The sequence below is a fragment of the Gobio gobio genome (genome assembly GCF_949357685.1).
Source record: "Gobio gobio genome assembly, chromosome: 5".
In the NCBI taxonomy this organism is placed as follows: domain Eukaryota; kingdom Metazoa; phylum Chordata; class Actinopteri; order Cypriniformes; family Gobionidae; genus Gobio; species Gobio gobio.
In genome coordinates, this window is record NC_137101.1 from 43,063,406 (window position 1) to 43,084,536 (window position 21,131).

The 21,131-nt window shown below is 38.2% G+C and overlaps 2 protein-coding genes across 2 annotated transcripts in view; both read left to right on the forward strand.

Moving 5' to 3' along the window:
* LOC307126546 (uncharacterized protein) overlaps window positions 1-16,097 on the forward strand; it is a gene marked incomplete at its 5' end in the record, with an annotated part of 1,586,879 nt that extends 1,570,782 nt beyond the window's left edge. Inside the window, one exon of the mRNA XM_079817132.1 lies at window positions 15,853-16,097. The remainder of the gene's footprint in view (window positions 1-15,852) is intronic.
* LOC307126545 (membrane-spanning 4-domains subfamily A member 8-like) lies at window positions 332-17,600 on the forward strand. Its single transcript, XM_079817131.1, has 8 exons — window positions 332-419; window positions 840-1,038; window positions 1,503-1,613; window positions 1,706-1,774; window positions 8,081-8,230; window positions 8,454-8,567; window positions 13,534-13,614; window positions 17,138-17,600. Exons 2-8 carry the CDS (start codon window positions 865-867, stop codon window positions 17,237-17,239), a joined length of 801 nt encoding a protein of 266 aa, XP_079673257.1. The 5' UTR covers window positions 332-419; window positions 840-864; the 3' UTR covers window positions 17,240-17,600.
* Window positions 17,601-21,131: the final 3,531 nt, after the last annotated feature.

Sequence of the window (21,131 nt, forward strand, 5' to 3'; positions counted from 1 at the left end):
AGGTTTAATCTGTTATCAGCCAAAGAGTGTTTCCCTGCTTTCACTATGGCATTTTAAATCACATTGCGCTGTTAATCGTTATTTGCACCACATTTTATTTTACAATATGTACTGTTTCCAAACTAGCATGCAAATGCTTGTTATAAAGTACAACATAAACACATGTATGAATACTTCTGTTTTTTTTTTTACGTCTTTTGTGTTAAAAAAAAAAAAACTTGTTTCCCACAATGAAAGGGCCAGCTTTTAAACCTTTCCTAACCACAGGATTTCCAGCTGCTTCCTCTTTTATTCTGGGAAACAGTATCAGCAGTTACATTTATAACATCTCACTCACATCTTGGCTTATATCAGAAGAGTGGACTGATCTGCAGAGCAAAGTGCATCAAAAACAACTGAAGAGAAGACTTTTTTTTCTGGTAAAACTACACTATAGCTGACTACCTCTATACAGATGCGTATCTTTGCATGTGTGCATATGTCTGCATTTTTATTTGAACTAAAATGTTATTAACGAATGGATTTCCTTTATTTGGTAATAATCTATAATGGCTTGTAGGGCACTTTTGTAAGTGTCTTTGAAAAAGAGCATCTGCTAAATGGTATATCAATGATTTAGATCAAATTAAACATGAGCTGTATGTTTTGGTCTAATAGAGATATTCAAATTGAACAATAATTTAATATGGTGGTAATAACTACTATTGTCATAACTGCATTCAATGTGAAGACCATGTTTATAATTAAGTAATTATACTAATTTGGAAAGGTTTTTACATAAACGATCTATTTTATAATCATATCTGTTACATGTTTTGATTTACTATGATATTGTACAGGTCAGTTTCAGATTCTGAATCAAGAATGTCTCACACTGCCATACCCATGACCTCCTCAACGTTTGTCATCCAAGTTCAACCACCAACACCAGGGACCGGAACTAATGCTCCTGTGCCTGTGTATGTTCAACAGCCAGCAGGATTTTCACCTCTTCATGAGATTCAGCCATTTCTGAAAGGCCAACCAAAAGCACTTGGGGTGAGAAATTGTTCATAAACCAAAATAATTGATTTTTATGCGTGTATGTCATTGTGAGGCAGGGATTGTAAATTAACAAATTATAAAAAGGAGCGGTACACACATGAACAAAGCATACACATTTTTATTAAAAGAATGTGACACTGTTTTGGTGATAATGCAGAAAATACAAGGTTTATAATTTACAGAGTAAAATAGTAAAATTGATAGTGTATCAGTCACAGAGAAGAATGTTTTAGAAGTTGCTATCAAACTAATGGACAAATTTGCACATCCTTAATGCGGTATGTGAATTCATACAATGAGAGTTCCACACAGGTAGAATAGTTTTTGGATATTTTTCCTCATATAAGTACAGCTGCCATACATTTGTATTGTATATTTTATGTTGTTCCCTAAAATGTAATAGCTACTGTTTTGTTTTTGGTTTTTTGGTTTATAAAAGCCTATCTTGTCTTTCACAGACTGTCCAGATAATGATTGGTCTGTTGATTCTCCTGTTGGGCGTCGTGTCTTCAGTTTATGCAACATCCATCTTTGTCTATAGTGGTATTCCTAACTGGGGATCTCTCATCGTAAGAAGCAATTATACAATTAAGTATCTTTTATAATACAAGTTACATATTCTAACAGAAGCCGTGATTTTTGTCTTTCTCTCTGCTTTCAGTACATTATCGCTGGCTCACTCTCCATTGCTGCAGAAAACCAGCTTAATTCACCCTCCAGTTTGTGTTTGGTATGTACACAACACTACTTATTTTTGGGGGTCCAAGAACCGGAGGTACCTGAACCCTATTGTGTTTATACTTTTTTTCTGTACTGATTTGTTCTTCTTTGTTTTTCTGCTATAAAGTATATAGGTGTCATGGTGTCGTGGCTCCAAACCATGTACGCATATACATGCGTCAAACACCTGTGTATGCGTACGAGTCAAAAGAAGTATAGGGCTGTGCATTCGGTGAACGCACGTGTAAAAAAAAAATTCTGCTTTAAATGGGGAGTGATTTGACAGAAACAGAACAGGTGTGATGGAACTAATTAACATTCAGGGAAACTAACTAAAGAACTAAGGCTGACAAAACAGGAAACCAACACAAAACCAAAGCTGCATCAGTGACCGTAACCCAAACTTGTCAGGGAGGTCCCAAATGTGTTCACAGAGAAAATGGAGAAGAAGCATGCGCATACGCAAGAGTGTCGTTTTCAGATTTATCCACTCTGGGATCTGGTTTAAAAAAAAATAGCGGTTTCAGGCTCCCAAAATGCCGGATCTGTCTGGATGAAATGCTGATATGATGAGAGAGAGAGAGAGAGAGAGAGAGAGAGAGAGAGAGAGAGAGAGAGAGAGAGAGAGAGAGAGATTTAAAACACCTTTATTACAAATAACAAACCATTCAATCAACATACAAATCAAGCATCAATCACTAGATTCTAGATTTCATTGAATTCCAAAACACAGCTTCTAAGCTACTACATACACCTTGATCAACTTTCTCCTTCCTCGTACTGTAAATGGCCATTTTTGCCTGTCCTAATACAAAATTAAACAACTGACACTGATACTTGCGGCTCTGGGAATATTTGAAACCACAAATAAAAGTCTTCATCGAAAAACACTCATTAAAACATTTTAAAATGTTGTTTAAAACAATAAATAAAGGCTTTAACCTTAAGCACTGCATGAATGCATGAAAGACAGTTTCCCTTTGTATACAGAAAGGACAACTCTGATCAGTGTCAGGATTAATTACAGAAACAAAAGCGTTTACAGCAATAGCCCCATATAACAATCTCCATTGCAAATCCCCAATTCTCTTAGACAATGGGGACTTATACAATACTCTCCACTCAGGTTGTTCCCCTTCTTCTAATTGAAGTACTTTACGCCATGGGGTATCAATTCTTTTATCCAAAGCCTTCTTATTAAACACTTTGACACACATTTTATAACACTCCTTTCCAGATGCACAATCAATGCCTATTACAATCAACTCTTTAACTTTAAAAAAAATGCCCTCACAATCACCCAACAAGGGAGTTAAAATCAAACTGGGAAATGGATCACTACAATCAGGGTTAATAGATCCTGAAGAATAATCTGTTAACAGTTTCAACTCATTTTCAGAAAGGGCTGACCTCCATTTATCAAGTACTCTGGCAATCAAACGGGTAGATCTCACCCCCAGCTGTCCAGTCATTGAATGCACATCTTTAAAATCCGCTCCTGCTATCCGTTGTGCATGTCCAATAGTTTGAATTCCAGAGTTGATAAGATTCTCTTGAATCACCGAGTAACCCAGTTCATTGGACAGGTCCAAGCGTGAGCCAAAAATTAATGGCTCTTGCTGCAACCAATACAAGGAATTTACAGTCCTTCTCTTTGGTACTTCAAACAAAGCCCAAACTTTAAACAGATTCCGATAAAAAACAGGAAACTTGGAGAGTTTTAACTTTTGCGGATCCATCCAAAATAAGGCTTTATCCAGCCCCAGTCCTTCAAACTCTCTCAATATAGAGAAAGCTATGATCCTCCAGTTTGCATTCTCTGAGTCTTTTAAAAGTCTTTGTATAAACTGAATTCGAAAAGCTGCTATTCGACTCTGCAAATGTATTAATCCATGACCTCCTTCATCTTTCGAAAGGTACAGTACATGTTTTGGCACCCAATGCAGCTTATCCCAGAAAAATTCTATTAGGATTGACTGAATCTTTCTTAAAAAGTCTGCTGGGGGGTCTACACAAATCAAACGATGCCAGAGAGTGGAGGCAATCAAATTGTTAATAATCAATATTCGCCCCTTGTAAGACATTTTCGGAAGTAAAAACTTCCACTTATTTAAGCGCCCTTTTACTTTTTCAATAACATCTTCGAAATTTTTCTTAACAACATTCTCCTTTCCCAAAAACACTCCCAAATATTTAAAACCATCCCTGGTCCAATTCAGACCAGCTGGAAGACTGGGCTCTCCACATAACCAACTCCCAACACTTATGGCTTCACTTTTTTGCCAGTTCACTTTTGCAGATGAAACACTTTTAAACTCTTTCAATATTCGCAACATCATGTTCACATCATTTTGATCTTTAATTAATACCACCACATCATCAGCGTAAGCTGATAATTTCACAGTATAGGTGGAATTTGGCATAGCAACACCTGACATCTCTGTTCTCAATTTAATTAAAAGAGGTTCTAAGGCTAACGTATACAGCATGCCAGATAGTGCACAGCCTTGTCTAACCCCTCTTAAAACCTTAAAAGGAGAGCATAAGTCACCATTTATTTTCAACATACTCTCAACGTCACGATACAAAACTTTAATCATTGATATAAAATTAGAACTAAAACCAAAAGCTTCAAAAACTTTCCACAAGTAACTGTGTTCGACTCTATCGAAAGCTTTTTCTTGGTCAATTGAAATTAAACCAAAATCTTACCATTTTCCAAAATATCTCTTATAAAAGAAATATTATCAAAGATATTCCTGCCAGGCACACAATATGTCTGATCTGAATGAATAATTTGATCTAAAACATCTCCTAATCTATTCGCCAAGGCTTTCGAAAGTATTTTATAGTCACTACATAACAAACTCACAGGCCTCCAATTTTTAATCTCACTTAAATCTCCCTTTTTCGGAAGTAAAGTAATGATTGCTCTACGACAACTTTTTGGCAACTGTCCTTCAATTAAACTTTGACTAAGAACTTCTAGTAGGTCTGGACCTACCTCTGCCCAAAACACTTTATAAAAATCTATTGAAATACCATCAATTCCGGGCGTTTTTCCGTTTTCCATACTTTTAAGAGCCCTCTCCAGTTCCTCCAACGACAGTGCTTTATTAATTCCAAAATTTGCCTCTTCAGATAGCTGCAGCATATTTTCAAGAAAAACATTATTAGGGCCTTGTGTACCCAACAATTCACTCTTATATAAATCCTCATAAAACTTTCCTGCTCTCTTCCTAATCTCTAAAGGATTGAGCAAAAGGACTCCCACTTCTGAGCGCAGAGCATGAACAAATCTATTTTGCCCATTTTTCCTCTCCAAATTAAAAAAGAATTTTGAAGGAGCATCCATAGATTCAATACTCTGAAAACGTGATCTAATTATTGCACCCTATGTAGTCTCTAACAATTCATTCAAAGAAGCTTTCTTTTTTTTTAAAAGACTCTAAATGAGTTCCATTTTTAGTCAACTCAAAGAGTTCTTGAAGTTTGACTAAATCTTCTTCCAACTTTTTAATAGACACAATTTTATCTCGAGTGACATTGAGAGTATATTGTTTACAGAGTTGTTGAATTTGGGCTTTTACAAACTCCCACCATTGCTGTAAAGTTTGGAAAGAAGACTTCATGGACCGTGCATTAGCCCAAAAAAAATTTAAAACATCAATAAAATGTTTATCACATAACAATGTATTATTAAAATGCCAGTATGCGCCTTTTGGTTTTATACAATCAACAAACATCTCACATTTTACCAAACTGTGATCGGAAAATCCAACTGGACATATTAAACAATCTTTAAAAAAATTCAATTGATGCTTGAAACCATAAAATTGGTCTAGTCTTGCCAATGATAAATTATTTTCATACGCATGTACCCAAGTATATTGTCTTTGTGTATTATGAACATTTCTCCATATATCAATAATATCATGGGATTTCATTAATTGAATTAATCTCTTACGTGACTGCATATGTGGCTCAATATGATTCCTATCTAAAACCTTTTCAGTACAATTAAAATCTCCCCCCAATAATAAAAAGCTCTCTGGATCACAATCACTTAGCACTTTGCACAGAGTGTTTAAAAAGAGCATTCTTTCAATTGCAATGTTTGGAACATAAACACAAATTAAATCAAAAGAAAAATTCTTTGCATAAGAAGCTTTAATTTTTAAAAGTCTACCTTTAATTACTTCATTAAGATGAGGGTATAAAACTTTTCAAAAACAAAATTGCAACCCCACCACTCACGGAGGAAGAATGACTTAAAACTGACAACCCATCAAACTCCATTGCCCAATCTGAAGCATTTGATAAATCACTATGGATTTCTTGCGTAAATAAAACATCAATCTTCTTCTGTACCATTAGCTCAAATAACTGTGCTCTTTTCCTACTATCTCTTGCTCCATTAATATTTAAAGAAGCAAAATGTACTACTCCCATGAGCAGGAAAAGAAGCATCCACCTTAACAAAGAAAATAAACAACACGACGAAACACAAAACTTAACCATTTTGGCTATTTTCACTGAATTCTGATTGAGCATTTAGTTTGGTAAGTATCTTTTTCAACCGATAACCTTCTTGGTTGGTGAAACAGTTCTCACTTCGGAAAGTTTTTGCCTTCTCAATAAATTGCAATATGTCAGGAAAAAACTCTTCAATTTTAACTCTCCTTACATTTTTTGTCACTTTTAAAAACTGTTTGATTTAATCTACACTATAAGCTTGACTAGAAAAACCACTCTGAGGTAAGCTACCTGTAAGGCTACATTCAGAGACTTCAGTCACTTTCTGTATCTGTATGGCTCACCTCCCGAACATCGAGTCTTTTGATTGGTTTACTACTATGACGTTTCTTTATTTTCCTTTTTTGAGGTGCTTTAAATGAATAATCCTCCAATTCAAACACAGAGCCCTCAATATTATCCACATTCATTGCGTTCTGCTCGCCAGACACACTATCGTCATCTTCCGACTCCATCGTTCGAGCTGTTGTTTCCTGACCACTCTCTACGAGATTTTCATTCTCTTTGTCTTCAACACCCACTAATTCTGCACTTTCAACTGGTTTGACTGTTGTCAAGTCAATTGTATTTTCCTCTGCGTCTCTTAAAGCAACAGGTGCACAAACTACACTTGTTCCCGGCTTTTCCGTGTCTACAGCGGGAGTTGCGTTCTACAAATCATCACCAATTATCTCAGCACTTTTATCGTTTGCTTTATCCACTTTCCTAGGACAATCGCGTACAAGATGTCCGTTTTCTCCACAACCAAAACATTTCATTGTGTTCGTTGTGGCGAAAATCACATAATTGAAATCTTCATGATGGAAATTTAAAGTTAAATCCAATTCTTCAACATTATCTTTTAGAATCATATAGACATACCGTCTAAACGACACCATATGTTTTAGTAGGGAAGACTTTCCTCCAATTGGGATCATCTTTATTGTTGACACCAATTTACCATATCGGGAAAGCATCTCAACTAAAACCTCATTCTTAATAAAAGGTGGCACGTTAGATAACGTTACCCTTTTCGAAGGGGTAGAAAGAGGAAGCACCTGCGCAAAAATGCCACGAATTTCAACACCAGTTTCCACCAGTTGATTCGCTAATTCAATTGTCTTAACGAAAACAACAACAGCACCATTCATCCGCGATGCTGACAAGATATTCTCACAACCAATTAACGTACCTACAGCCAAACTACATTCTTCAATACCAAAAACAGAATCAATTTTAACCGCATGTCGTCTCGTTAAAAACCCGAGATTCTGCACACCTGGAGTCGCCATGCTCCCAGTAAAACACTGGGAGCAGAGAGCCCAGCAAACTACACCACTTCACCAACAATCACGGAGACAACAAAACACCCCACCAAGAAAACAAAACAAACACAAAAAAGATAGAAAAGAAAGAAAATTGAAATGAATCACTCGTACCTCACACCTCCAAACACTCCGCGCTCACCACTCCACGCTCACCACTCCCCACACTCACTCCGCACATGCGCAGAGAGAGAGAGAGAGAGAGAGAGAGAGAGAGAGAGAGAGAGAGAGAGAGAGAGAGAGAGAGAGAGAGAGAGAGAGAGAGAGAGAGAGAGAGAGAGAGAGAGAGAGAGAGAGAGAGAGAGAGAGAGAGGATTAGGAAAGGTCCACAAGCTGGGACTCAACTCGCCCTCAAGGCTATCAGCTTGTTTGTGTCAGTCAGTGTAATTTTATCACACAATATACTTAACATGACACGTTAAAGTTTTTGCTAATTTATTAATCTGTTTAATGTTGTTGTTTTTTTTCCCCTATAGGTGAAAGGTTCACTTGGAATGAACATTTTCAGTGCTATAACTGCAGGCATTTCCATTATAATAATTTCAATGGATTTGGGTCTAGGGCCATTCAACATGTACAGTTACTGCAACAATTATGATTGTTATTATACTGAGGCAAAGTATAAGGTATGTCACCAACTTTTATATTCACATTTATTTAGTAATAGCAATAAGAATTTCAGAAGTACTTTTAAATCTCTTCCTATTACTGATCATTTACAATGCAAGGCATTGTCATTATACATTTACTATAAATTTAGCCCAGTTTGACCTATAAATGTATTACCATATGAACCTGAAGGATTTTTCTCAGCAGACCAGATCATAATTTTTGTGTTATTATTCTCAGACTCTCTTCTGGGGAATCAGTGGTGTATCACTGGTATTCACCCTTCTTACATTTATCATCTCCATCTGTCTGTCAGCATTTGCCTGTAAAGCCGTCTGCTGCTGTTATCCTCAGGTGAGTGATGCACCAAGTCAGGGGTTCCCAAACCCTTTTTTTGTCAGCTCAACTCTTTACACGCTTCACATTTACAAATATTTATTTCTTAATAAGAGATTCTTCACTTTCAAATGTTCAAACATGCAAAATGATCAAGCTTTAAACTTCTGTCCACAAAATGTTGGAAACTATGTGAATATAAATAAAGTGAACTTAAAGGTCCCATGGCATGGCATTTTTCTATTATTTTATAATGTTTCCTGAGGTGTACTTATATTGTTAGCATGATTTTTACATCATAAAATGTCATAATTTAGAAATAAAAGGCATTTTTTCTATACTGCTGTTTGCCCTGTGGCTGAAGGCCCTGTTACAAGAGGCGTGTCTGCTGTGAGACTTCAGTAAAAACGCCCACTGTTGTGATTGGCTGACATCTTTGCATTTGATATGAGCGGAGGGGGCGTGGTTTAACGAGATCTACGAGGCACGAGCTGTTGCCAGAGAGATGGATGGACCGGAGTTCACTTCACATCGGTTCTGTCAGTCTCAGTTCAGTGAACTGTTTTAGTTACAGCATATACTTCAGGTTATTAGTCTATTTCTAGTCGGAGGGGCTGTCACTCATGTCAGAAAGTTAGTAACTTTAGTAAATTATGGATCAGCGCTGACTGGAGACGCGAACCGTTTAGAACGATTCAGTCCGATTTGGTGAACTGATTCGGTTCACTAAAAAGAACCGGTTCAAAAGAAAGATCGTTCGCGAACCGGACATCACTAATGTACCAGAGACTGAGCTCAGCGATTGCTAACAAAGTTATTTATAGTAACTACTGAGTTATGAGAGCGCTGTCAGTCAGCGCGAGTTTATTGTGTTTGTATTTGAGAGTTCTGAATAAACACGAGTCCCAGTCACACCGAGTCCGTCTTCATCATTATTACCAACTTTGTAACACATGCAAAGTACCATTACAGCTGTCGAGATGAACGAGTTATGAGTAAGTGTTGATAATACCATTATTTTTAGATATGTTCCTATCATATGTAAAGCGTCAGTGACGCGCATTGAGTACACAGCGCAAACAAAGACACAACAGCAGTAATCGAATGTAATCCAGTTTATTGTGGGAATAGCTGGCTAGCCTAGCCGGATACCCTCACGCTTACCCCCCTTCTGCTTAATCTCGCGCCGCGTTTGGCGCCTCCGCTGTGGGCCAGATGCAGTACTGGGGGTCGGGGATGTTGGAGGCCGACCAGCCAGTGCAGCCCGAGCTTCGCCGTGTGTGAGGTTTATCTCTAATGTTACTCTGCTGATGTTGAGCAGAAACGACTGTATGCACATTGTAGAACAGATAGACGCGACGAGGACGTACAAAAACACTGACTCACAAGATAGAAAACACGAAAACACCGCTCTGTCGGGAGAGAGAGAAGCCGCAGTGTGTGCACGAATAATAAATAATTAGCTACACATAAGAAATCACTGATCACAGATCAGAAGGAACTGAAAAAAAACTTCTGTTTTCATTTGTACATCCAAACACTGAGAAACTGCCAGCGTTGACTCGTTCACAAGCAATGATCGAGCGCTTGCATGGGCGTGCCAGATTCTCTGGGCGGGGGAAAGGGAGGTAACCGTTCCTGCTTGGACGTCAAACCAGGAGACTTCAGGATTGGCTCGTCTGGTCTGTCATTTTCTCAAAGGCAGAGAAAGACAGCCAGAACTCGGGTTTACACCGATCAACATTTCTATCCACTTGGGGACAATATTCAGGCTAGGGGAACTCATATTAATGTTGAAAAACCTCATAAAATGAAAATTTCATGCCATGGGACCTTTAACACACATTGCGTTCCCAAATAAACTTGCAGTGTTCTAATGTTTCCGCCTCTCCATTAATTCAATTTGTGATGTATCTATTTGAAATAACACTCGTGAGACCGCATGGCTGACTTTTCAGGTCACTCTTTACTGACTCAAAACTGAGAACACAAGCGCAAAGCGCGTAAACCAGGCCCCGCCCATTAGCTACAGAATCTCTTTCAATGGAACCCGTGAAAGACCATTTACACAGGTAGGTGCTGGTGCATCCTTGATCGCAGTAACCTTGTCTGGAGATGGATGAAGGCCCTTGCTGTCTAACACAAATCCTAGATATTCAATTTGCGTTTTTCCAAACTCACATTTTGACTTTTTCACTCTCAAGCCGTTCTCCTTGAGTCTTTGCAACACTGCCTGTAGCCTCAGCAGATGTTCCTGTTCTGTTCTTCCAGTGACCAGTAGGTCATCAAGATAAACGACAACATCCAGATCTTTCATGATGTTCTCCATAATTCTTTGAAAAATCGAGGGTGCTGAGCTGACACCAAACGGTAGTCTATTGTAGACAAATAATCCTCTGTGTGTGTTGATGGTCAGCAGCTGTTTGGACTAGTCATCTAAAAGAACCTGCTGATACGCTGAAGCTAGATCTATTTCAGTGTTGGGGAAAGTTACTTTGAAAAGTAATGCATTACAATATTGCGTTACTCCCTTAAAAAATAACTAATTGAGTTACTTAGTTACTTTTTAAGAAAAGTAATGCGTTACGTAAGCAGCACGACATTGGTCAATAAAGGTAGATTAAAGGCATAAAAAATATGTGTTTTATTTAACATATATATATTTGAGGTTTGAGTACTCTGATTTTGCATGTGACTGATTTTATTCATTTTGAGGAGTACAGAATCTTTATTGTGCAAGTTAGATGAGTAAATGCTCACATTTAGTCTAGAACTACAATAACCATCATGTTTACACACAACGCCTCTGCACTTATTTTTCACAACATGGGGGCAGGAGAGCTGTCAGTCAAATAAATGTGAAAAAGTAACTTGCGTTACTTTTTTGAAAAAGTAACTCAGATATTTTGTTGTAAATTTGAAAAGTAATGCGTTACTTTACTAGTTACTTGAAAAAGTAATATTATTACGTAACTCAAATTACTTGTAATGCGTTACCCCCAACTCTGGTCTATTTTAGAAAACACCATTCCTCCACTCAGTGTAGCCATCAACTCCTCAATCCGGGGTAATGGGTACGTTTCAGTAGTAGCTGCTTGATTCACGGTTAATTTATAGTCTCCACACAGTCTTATGGTTTTGTCTTTTTTTATCACCGGCACAATGGGTGCTGCCCATTCACTGTGTTTTACAGGCGTGATTATTCCAGCCTTCTCCAGTCTGTCCAATTCCGCGTCAACTTGAGCCTTCATGGAGAAGGGCAGTGGGCGAGCTTTACAAAAACATGGGGGAATTTCAGGATTCACCAGTATTTTTGCCTTAAGCCCACTGAGCGTTCCTAATTCCTCTTTGAACACCTCTGGACACGAATCTAGCACCTCTTGAAGTGTCTTTGCTTGATGCACTTGACTGACATGTTAAATTTTTTTCCAATTCAAGGTAAGCTTTTGTAGCCAATTTCTGCCACACAGAGCTGGCCCCTACCCTTTTACTACAATTAAGGGTAGCAGTTCACTTTGTCCTTCATAGCTCACCTTCGCTTTAAACTGTCCCAATACAGGCATAATCTCTCCTGTATAAGTCTTAAGTTTGACTCCTGCAACCCCTAGTGGCTCTGTTGGGAACGCATCTTGGAACATTTCCTCAGATATGATACTCACGGCTGCACCGGTATCAATTTCCATCATTAATTCTTTGCCATTTACCTTAAATGTCTCTGTGAATGACTTTTTGTCCTTCTCATCACTTAACAGTGAAAACATGGGCAACTCGGCTTCCTCTGCCTCCACATACTTAGTGTTTTTGTCAGCAAAACGTTTACTTTTTCCCATTTTTCCTCTGCATGCTCTTTTAATGTGACCAATTTTTCCACAATTATGGCACTTTGCCTCCTTGAAATGACACACCTGAGGGCTGTGATCTTTGCCATGACATCTGTAACACGTCTTCCCTCTCTGATCCGAATGGCGTGCTGCTCGCGCATCCACTTTATGCACTTCCCCTGGGCACGCGTCATACCCCCTCAGCTGCTGCGTGTCTTTTTCTGCTGTCTCCATACTCAATGCGATCTCAAATGCACGTGCAAAGGTCAGATTCGATTCTGACAACAGTTGTCGTTGGCAGGCCTCGTTGCGGATTCCACTTACAAAACGGTCACGCAATGCCTCGTCCAACGTTGCACCGAACTCACAGCTCACAGCACATTGTTTCAGCTCCGCTGCATAATCCGTCACAGATTCATCAGCTCTTTGGTTGCAATGATTAAAACGAAATCTTTCCGCTATCAGCAAAGGCTTTGGCTCGAAATGGCTCTTTAAAATGTCCACAATGTCTTTGTACGACTTATCTTTGGGCTTTTCTGGTTGTACCAAGTTCCTCAGTAAACCGTAGGTTGTTGCTCCCATCACACTCAACAGGGTTGCAACCTGTTTCTCCTGGCTTATGTCATTCGCCACGAAGAACTGCTCCTGCCGTTCAATATAAGCCGACCAAGACTCCGCTTTCGGGACAAACTCGCCTATGTGTCCAACAAGCGCAATAATTTAAACTTTATCCTCGTCGCCAATTTTACTGTGATCTATTTACTGTATCTATTTGAAATAACACTCGTGTGACCGCATGGCTGACTTTTCAGGTCACTCTTTACTTACTCAAAACTGAGAACACAACCGCAAAGCGCGTAAACCAGGCCCCGCCCATTAGCTACGGAATCTCTACAGGGCAAAATGCAAAACATGAAAGCATTCAATACATCACACAATTGAACAATGAAAAAAAAAAACGTGATGACATCGGGTGCTCCTGGAAAAACTTGAGGACATTTCAGAAGGATTTATGTCTTTTGCTTTTTTCTACTCCAGTTGAAGTATATTGATGTCTATGAACCTGTAATTATGGAAACTGAAAATATGTCTGGCAGTGTCACTGCATGTGTGGCGTTTCACAATAAGAAGGCATAAAACTCTACATGTGTATTTTTCCACAGGTGCCGTTTGTTCCCCAAGTTGTAACTGCACAACCATGTGATTTAAGGCCCAATCATTTCCATGATCTTAACAACTCCGAAGTAAGAGAAGCTTGTAACCCCAGTTTAAAGGATTAGTTTACTCCAGAATTAAAATGTACTGATCATTTACTCACTCCCATTGTTATAGAAGGACTGAGACGCGAGGCATTCAGATCCATATGCAAAGCCTTTATTTACAAAAAATTGTTCAGAACAGACAGGGGTCAAACAAAAGCAAACGGGTATGATATGGGCAAGACAAAGAGCATTCCAGGGACAGGCGAGGGTCAACAAACGGATAACGTAATCCAGTGGACAAGGCAAGAGGGTAATCGAAGTAACCAGGCTAAAGTGGACAAGGCAAGAGGGTAATCCAAGTGACCAGGCTAAAGTCCAGGAGTGAGGCAAACAGTATCCAAACAAAACAAGACAAGAGAGGTAATCTGAGACGAGCAAGAGTCCAGCGCAGGCAGAGAGCAGGCAGAACACAGAAAATCAGGCTAGGATCAAAACACAGGGCAAACAGACTAGACTAGACTAGACTAGACTAGACTCTGTAAAGATTAGGGTTGGGTATCGATTGGTTTTTTTTCGATTCCGGTGCCAAACCGATACTTTTAAAACGGTTCCGGTGCCTAAACGGTGCCTGAACCGATACTTTTTTTTAAAAAAAAGGCCACAAAACGAGGTGGATGACATTAAATGGCTTTTTATTTTTTTATTTAAATTGAACCATTTATTAAAACTTTAATGTATACTTAAATGTATGAATATAAATAAATACAAAACACAATTGACTTATTTACAAATTATAATTGACTTATTTACAAATTCACAGTAAAACCTAATAGCCACCTAACCCAACTACAACAAGCCTAATATAACTCTAAATAACAGTTACAGTAATAACAGCAGTAGGCCTAGTCTGTATTCTTGGTATGCTACTAACCAGCTTCGAGCTTCAGCTTTATTTTGAAATATGATCATATTCTCTGGCTAAATATTTTAGAACGCATCGCCTTAATGTTTCCATGACGACGCGTCATGTTTCTCACATGACAACAGCGGCCGCAATAACGCTGACAGCTCAGCTGTATCGGGTTTATTTCATTTTTTATTTTTATTCAAAATATTCACAAACTTCTTAACTGTGTCACAAACTATCTGATGTTCAAATGTGTGAGTCAATGTGTGTTAGTTGATCTATAAAGCGCAATGGGCGGCGCCATGTTAGTTTGCGCCTCAGAATCGGATCTGTCGGATTTACAACACTTGAGTTCATTCTCGTCTTACAAAATACATGAAAGTAAGTGACGAGTGAACTGGAGGAAGAATAGAGTAAACGATATAGCTACTATATAATGTGCATGTATCTGATGTGAATAAAACACGTAACGTTAGTCAAATTATAACCGCCTGAAAGGATTGTCATTGCCGCTTTCATAGACATCAGTGTGTGTTTTTTGCTAGTAGCCTACTTATGAGCATTTAAATGTCTGAAACCTGGAATAAACATGATGTGGTTTAAAACACTGAATAGTTGTCATGAGTTGTGATGTGACCAGCGCCGAGCGTCTGTCTCTGGCTCGGTGCAGCCAAAGCACCCGAAAGCACGTTTGAATTTTGGCACCGAAATGAGGAACCGAAATCTGCGTTCTGATTCAGTCCGGTACATACCGGTTATATAAGTACCGGTGCCATATTGGAACCGGATTTCAGTACCCAACCCTAGTAAAGATGCTATTAGCTAGACAGTAATATACGGTAACAATGCTCTGCGATCAGTGAGCTTGTGCATCAGTGTTTTATAGTCCTTGTGAGTGACTACAGGTGTGGAAATAATTAAAGCAATGGAACATGGGAAATGTAGTCCAAGGTAACATGTAACTTTGTGTGTGCAGTGAAAAAGTTTTAATGGTGAACGGGTGACCTCTGGTGGTGAGTGGACGGAAACGGCTGGCGTGTAAGATACGTCACACTAGGGCTGGGCGATATATCGCATGACATTGTTAGGCGCATCTCGTCAGTAAAGCCGGTTCCTTGATTAGTAGTAAATCGCCATCACCTGCTTTCAGATAGAGTGGCATTTACTACACAGAGCCGTAGTTCACTGACAAGCTGAGCCATATCGCATTAGTTATCACGGACGTATCGCCTGCGATAATTAATGCGATATGGCTCAGCTTGTCAGTGAACTACGGCTCTGTGTAGTAAATGCCGCTCTATCTGAAAGCAGGTGATGGCGATTTACTACTAATCAAGGAACCGGCTTTACTGACGAGATGCGCCTAACAATAGGCTTGTTTGAGATGCGCCTCGCCTCGCCTGCAGTTCAGCCGAGACTAGGCGGCTGCAGTGAGGGGAGGAGTGAAAAAAGTGCAGGCAAGCCGGACAGTTCTCTCTTCTCGTAGTGGATCAGACACCTGCGAGATCAAAGGCGGATATCGCGGGATTCACACTCGTGCGCTTTGTTGCTGATAAACTGGATGTAATTTAAGTTCTGTTACTTTTATATGAAAATAAAATATTATGAACAAGACACCCAATGTTTTTGTTATTTATTTCCATTCGAAAGACGTGTTTATCAATCATTTTTACTTTAATTAGGCCTACATACACGTTTTTATATATATATATATTTTATAAATATGACAACAATCACATAACCCACAGAGAGATCGCCTTTGTTAGAGAGTTTGGGAATAACCCCATATGATATCAGAGTTTTAAAATCAAACATTTTAAAAAAGAACCATACATCACGGTTGTTTAAACCAATAAGCATTAAGCTGTGTCGTCAGCCAGTCGTTTCCCATCATGCTTTTGCTCCGCGCAGTCGGTGGAGAGCAGCTGCGCTCGACTGCAGAATCCGACACATCCGCCTTTCGCTCGCGAGAGTTTTTTGACATACGTCGGCATGACATCAGAGCAAGGCGGACCGCCCTCGGACACTTTTCTAACCGGCATGCATCTCGCGCTGATCACCGGTGATCGGTTCTGCGCAGACTTTGCTCATCTCAAACAAACCTAATGTCATGCGATATATCGCCCAGCCCTACGTCACACCCATGTCAGCCAAGATGCTAATGTCTTTCTTTGTTAAGTCGAAAATAAATTAATAATTTAAGGATTTTTCTCCATATAGTGGACTTCAACAGGAACAAACGGGCTAATTTTCTAAAAAAAATACAAACAAAAACAAATTTATATACTTTTTAACCACAAATGCTCATCTTGTACTAGCTCTGCAATGTGTGTCCATGACTCACCCCCATTAATTTAGGTTTATAAATTACCCAATTAAGTTTTTTTTTTTTTTTCAATTTCTTTTTGACTGAAGAAAGGCATGAACATCTTGGATGACATGGGGCTGAGTTAATTATCAGGATTTTTTTATTCTGTTGTGAACTAATCCTTTAATTGCACTTGAGTACTCCACAAAACAATGTATTATTTGGATTAAGTGTCCATGTACTGCAAATGTGTAACATATTCAGTAATTAGTGCAATTACTGTTTAATATATTATCAATAAATAATTAATCCATATGCAAGGAAGCTGATAAAAGCTTTTTTTCTTGCAGATACCTGCGGTCAGCAACCAGTCCATATATCACCTTCCTACAGAAATTCCTCCACAAAACAGTGAATATATGAATTTTAAATCCAACAGAGGACAGAGTTGAGATTGTGCAGTTGTGCGCAGTGCTTTTGTGGGACACATGGGTTTTCCCAATTATTTTTCTGTCCATTAACTATAATGTCTTTTCATTGAAAATAGAGCATGAAAGCACAGAAATAAATTACTTGATCAGATAATAATTACAGATTTTTGTTTTGTTTTTTAATTACAGATTATTTTAGTCACAAATGTGTAAACAGTATCTATTCAAGATAATATTAGGTAGACTTGATAATATTTCATGATTTTCTTTCTTTAGAACCAAGAAAGTAATCATCTAATCATCAGATTACTTGAAACTGGATAGACTGTTTTGAACAAGTTATTGCTTAATACAGTATAATGTGTAAGAATAAAGTATATTGAATAAAAAATGGCTTATTCATGTCATTTATTTCCCATTTGATCTTTATTTAAAGGTACATTATGTAACTTTTGGCGCTCTAGCGGTTAATAAACATAACTGCATGTGTCTTGCGGAAGAACATTGTAGCCGGAGCTTCTTCTCTCTGTTTATGTCTATGACGAGTCATGCAGGGACTGGGCTAATCTGACAAAAACACGGTTTGGAAGATGTATTCATGATGCACTCACTCATATAAATTTTGTGTATTTTGAATAAAAGGTGATATCGATTTCGATCTTGATTCAGTATCAATTCATATATATATATAGCCTACTGTACCTATAAAGAAAAAATAAGTTTGCCTTAGCACTGTTTTAAAAGTTTCTTGGGTTAAATTATATGTGTTCGCATTCATTTACATTCACTGTGTGTGCTTAAATAAGTATCATTAACAGGGGTGTAGCACAAAATCCCGGGCCCTATGCATAGACAGTCCTGATGGGCCCTCATGTTCCATGTTAAAATATATTACAGACTTTTCAAGGGTCCTGGTAATCAGTACTGGTTTTACCCCCAGTCCGATGCCCCGATCATTAAAAATATTAGGATGTAAGTTATTAACGTTTTAAAATTTCACATTTAAAGAAATCTAGTGTTTGATCATATCTAAATATTTATTAAAATGCAAAACTGCAATACTTTTTTGAGCAACTAGATTAGATACATGTATATTTATTATATCTACTGGGTAATGGCATTACAAATTAAAATTATAATTTTTTTAGCCACAAAATAACTCTAATTTGCCTCTTTGAATTGGAATTCTCTATTTTAACCTTAATTACTACACCAATTGTAATATAAATAATAAAAATATTAGAAGAAAAATATTTTAAGTGGTCATTAATTGACAATAATTATTGCACAAATAGTATTTGGTACCAAAAGATCTCCTCAAAATATTCAATAAATTTTATTGAACTAAAAAATAGAACATTTATTTAATTGAAAAATAGTTAAGGTGGATGGTCACATTTGACTATTAATGAGTATGAGTGTGATCAATTAGTAAGGAATACCTGAGGGGCCAAACACTCCATAATAAAACGATCCTGTAAATATGGTTGACTTAATAATCAGTGCACACTTTGCTGTACTGTTTACCAAAACTTGTAACTGTTGTGTATCCGCTTAAGCCATTCAAATGTATTAACACAGCGTTAGAATTATTGAGCGCTCCATGAACCATGTGATCAGAGCATGTCGCAACTCAGTTTTTCAACGCCTCTGGCTTTAACATTATGCCACATTAGCGCCAAAACGCTATTTATTGTTTGAATTTCGCATTAAAACTTTTTAAAAAATGTAAAAGCTTAGCTTTGTTTAATATCAAAAGCAGGTTTGGCCATTTGGCGTGAGATTGGGCAGAGTGAGACCATGAGACAGAGCCTGAAAGTGTGTCTCACGCCAAACGCGTGATAGTTGGCAACCCTGGCTAAAGTGAGCGAGGATATATCATTTCACTTGATTCAATTCCTCCGTCCTCCACGTGTTTTCCTTGCTTCCTTCCCCGCATCCTGAAGGGGTGGAGCTAAGATACGAGGAAAGGAAAAGGGTGTTTCTCAATTCTTATTTGTGCATCCTCATGGTATCTGCTGTTCTCACTAACAATCCTGGATTGAGACATGTTTAGTTTTCTGCTCAACTGTGAGTTTCTTGCTTTTATATTTCCACTTTTGCTTTTGTGAAGAGTTTGTGCTTTATATTGTTTGGGGTAAAGGTTACTTATTTGAATGTTTTCGATGTTATGTTTGTTTGATTTGTAAAAAAGTTAAGTTTTCTTTTGTAGAGGATTTGTGTTGATGAACTTGAACTTACACTGCCCTTGAGGAGTGTTGGATTTGGTGTTTGCTTGGATTTTATTTAAAGACTCCATGCCTACAATAAGAAGGACATTCCTTTCATCGACTCCTACCATCTACAGATAAGACTGTTCATTCTAATGACTGCTCACTTTACCAAACCCAATCATTCATCGACATCTTTATGGGACGTTTCACACTCATCCACCCATACCATTACTTTTTCTGTAAAGGCAATATTAAATATGTGTTCTAAGTTTGTCACACCACAGAAAAATGTGCTATTAGTCACCCAGCCAAATTTTAGTGATAAAAAAGCAGCCAAGTAAATCAAATAAGCTGTCAAAATCTTGAAAAAATGAGCGGTATTCTATGCTCTCAAACGCTGGGGGCGTGTCCGCTGGGGGCGCTCAAACCATGCCCACTCATGGGAAAGCAGCCGCCTCTCTCAACGGTCAAATACCGTTACAACCTGAATGGATGCTCTTAGCAGCTTAATTGGATTTACAAAGCCATACATGTTCGAGTCTCCAGAGCTAAAATCCAATTCAGAGGACATTGACCGGCTACTCGAGAATCAACATCGTCCCCCTCAGTCTGCAACAGAGCGGTAAGGTTTTTTTCTCTCCCTTTTATGCAAGTTAGCTATATGGAACTGATATAACCTAACTTAAAAGTTAGGCTAGCAATAAATAACAGAACAAAAAATACTTTATAGTCACAGATTAAGTCATCATGTTTGTTATATTAAGTATGAAAATAATGTGAATAAATGCTACAGCCTGTGAGAGAATATTTTTTGGAGGACTGGTGTTCATCCCTCCAATGGAGTTCCATAGACTTGGCAAGTTGCACTAAAGCTGTTCTGGAGGCTGGATGTTGGGTTTTCCTGTAGTTTAAAAACCCATTTTCAACTACACATACAGTAGTTGCTGGTCTTCTGACTGCTTTATTGTGGACTGCTGAATATCATCATTGCAACACACAAGCTAAGAAACAATTAAAACTTATTTTTTAAAGCAACTTTCACAATAAATGTATGCAAGCAGCTTGCATACTGTGTTAAGAATACTGCCTTACAACCCCACTGAGCAAGATAAATGGGTCTTTAGTGAGAAACTCGCTAGAAAGATACAAAGCAAACATACACAATTCTGGAAAGTATGTTTACGGCAAGAAAGGAGAGAAACATTTAGAAGTGAAACCGTTAGAATGTTCGGTAGACTTTATCCATTTTTGCTTTGTCTTTTTATTCTCTGAAATTTTCTGGGGACCTCTTATAACCTTCTGGAGGACCCCTGTTTGAAAACCCCTGTCCTAAGTAGGGCTGTGACGGTGGCAGTTTTTTACCATCGTGGTGGTTATGGATTAACGGTTATGGTTGGGTTGGGGGTTGATTTGGAGTGTGTGTGTTTATATATATATATATATATATATATATATATATATATATATATATATATATATATATATATATGGTGATGTAATCAGCCCTCATAGGGTTAATTCCCAAATATGGTGTGTCTGCGTATATAAAAAGAGATGCGACGGACATGTAGGCACGCTTACTATTCCGGGTCTGGGAAGTGACGTTATTCTGGGGCGCCTGTTTTGGTTCAGGAGGTAAGGGCTTTTGGTGGCAAGTGCATGTACAAGTGAATGTTTGGATCAGGAAAGGTGATTTGGGA

Bases quoted from the DNA above. Each gene is read 5' to 3' on its own strand.
- LOC307126545 (XM_079817131.1), top strand. From the start codon at position 865: ATGTCTCACACTGCCATACCCATGACCTCCTCAACGTTTGTCATCCAA. The intron at 1,039-1,502 runs GTGAGAAATTGT...TGTCTTTCACAG, and splicing joins GCCAACCAAAAGCACTTGGG to ACTGTCCAGATAATGATTGG. The intron at 8,231-8,453 runs GTATGTCACCAA...TATTATTCTCAG, and splicing joins ATACTGAGGCAAAGTATAAG to ACTCTCTTCTGGGGAATCAG.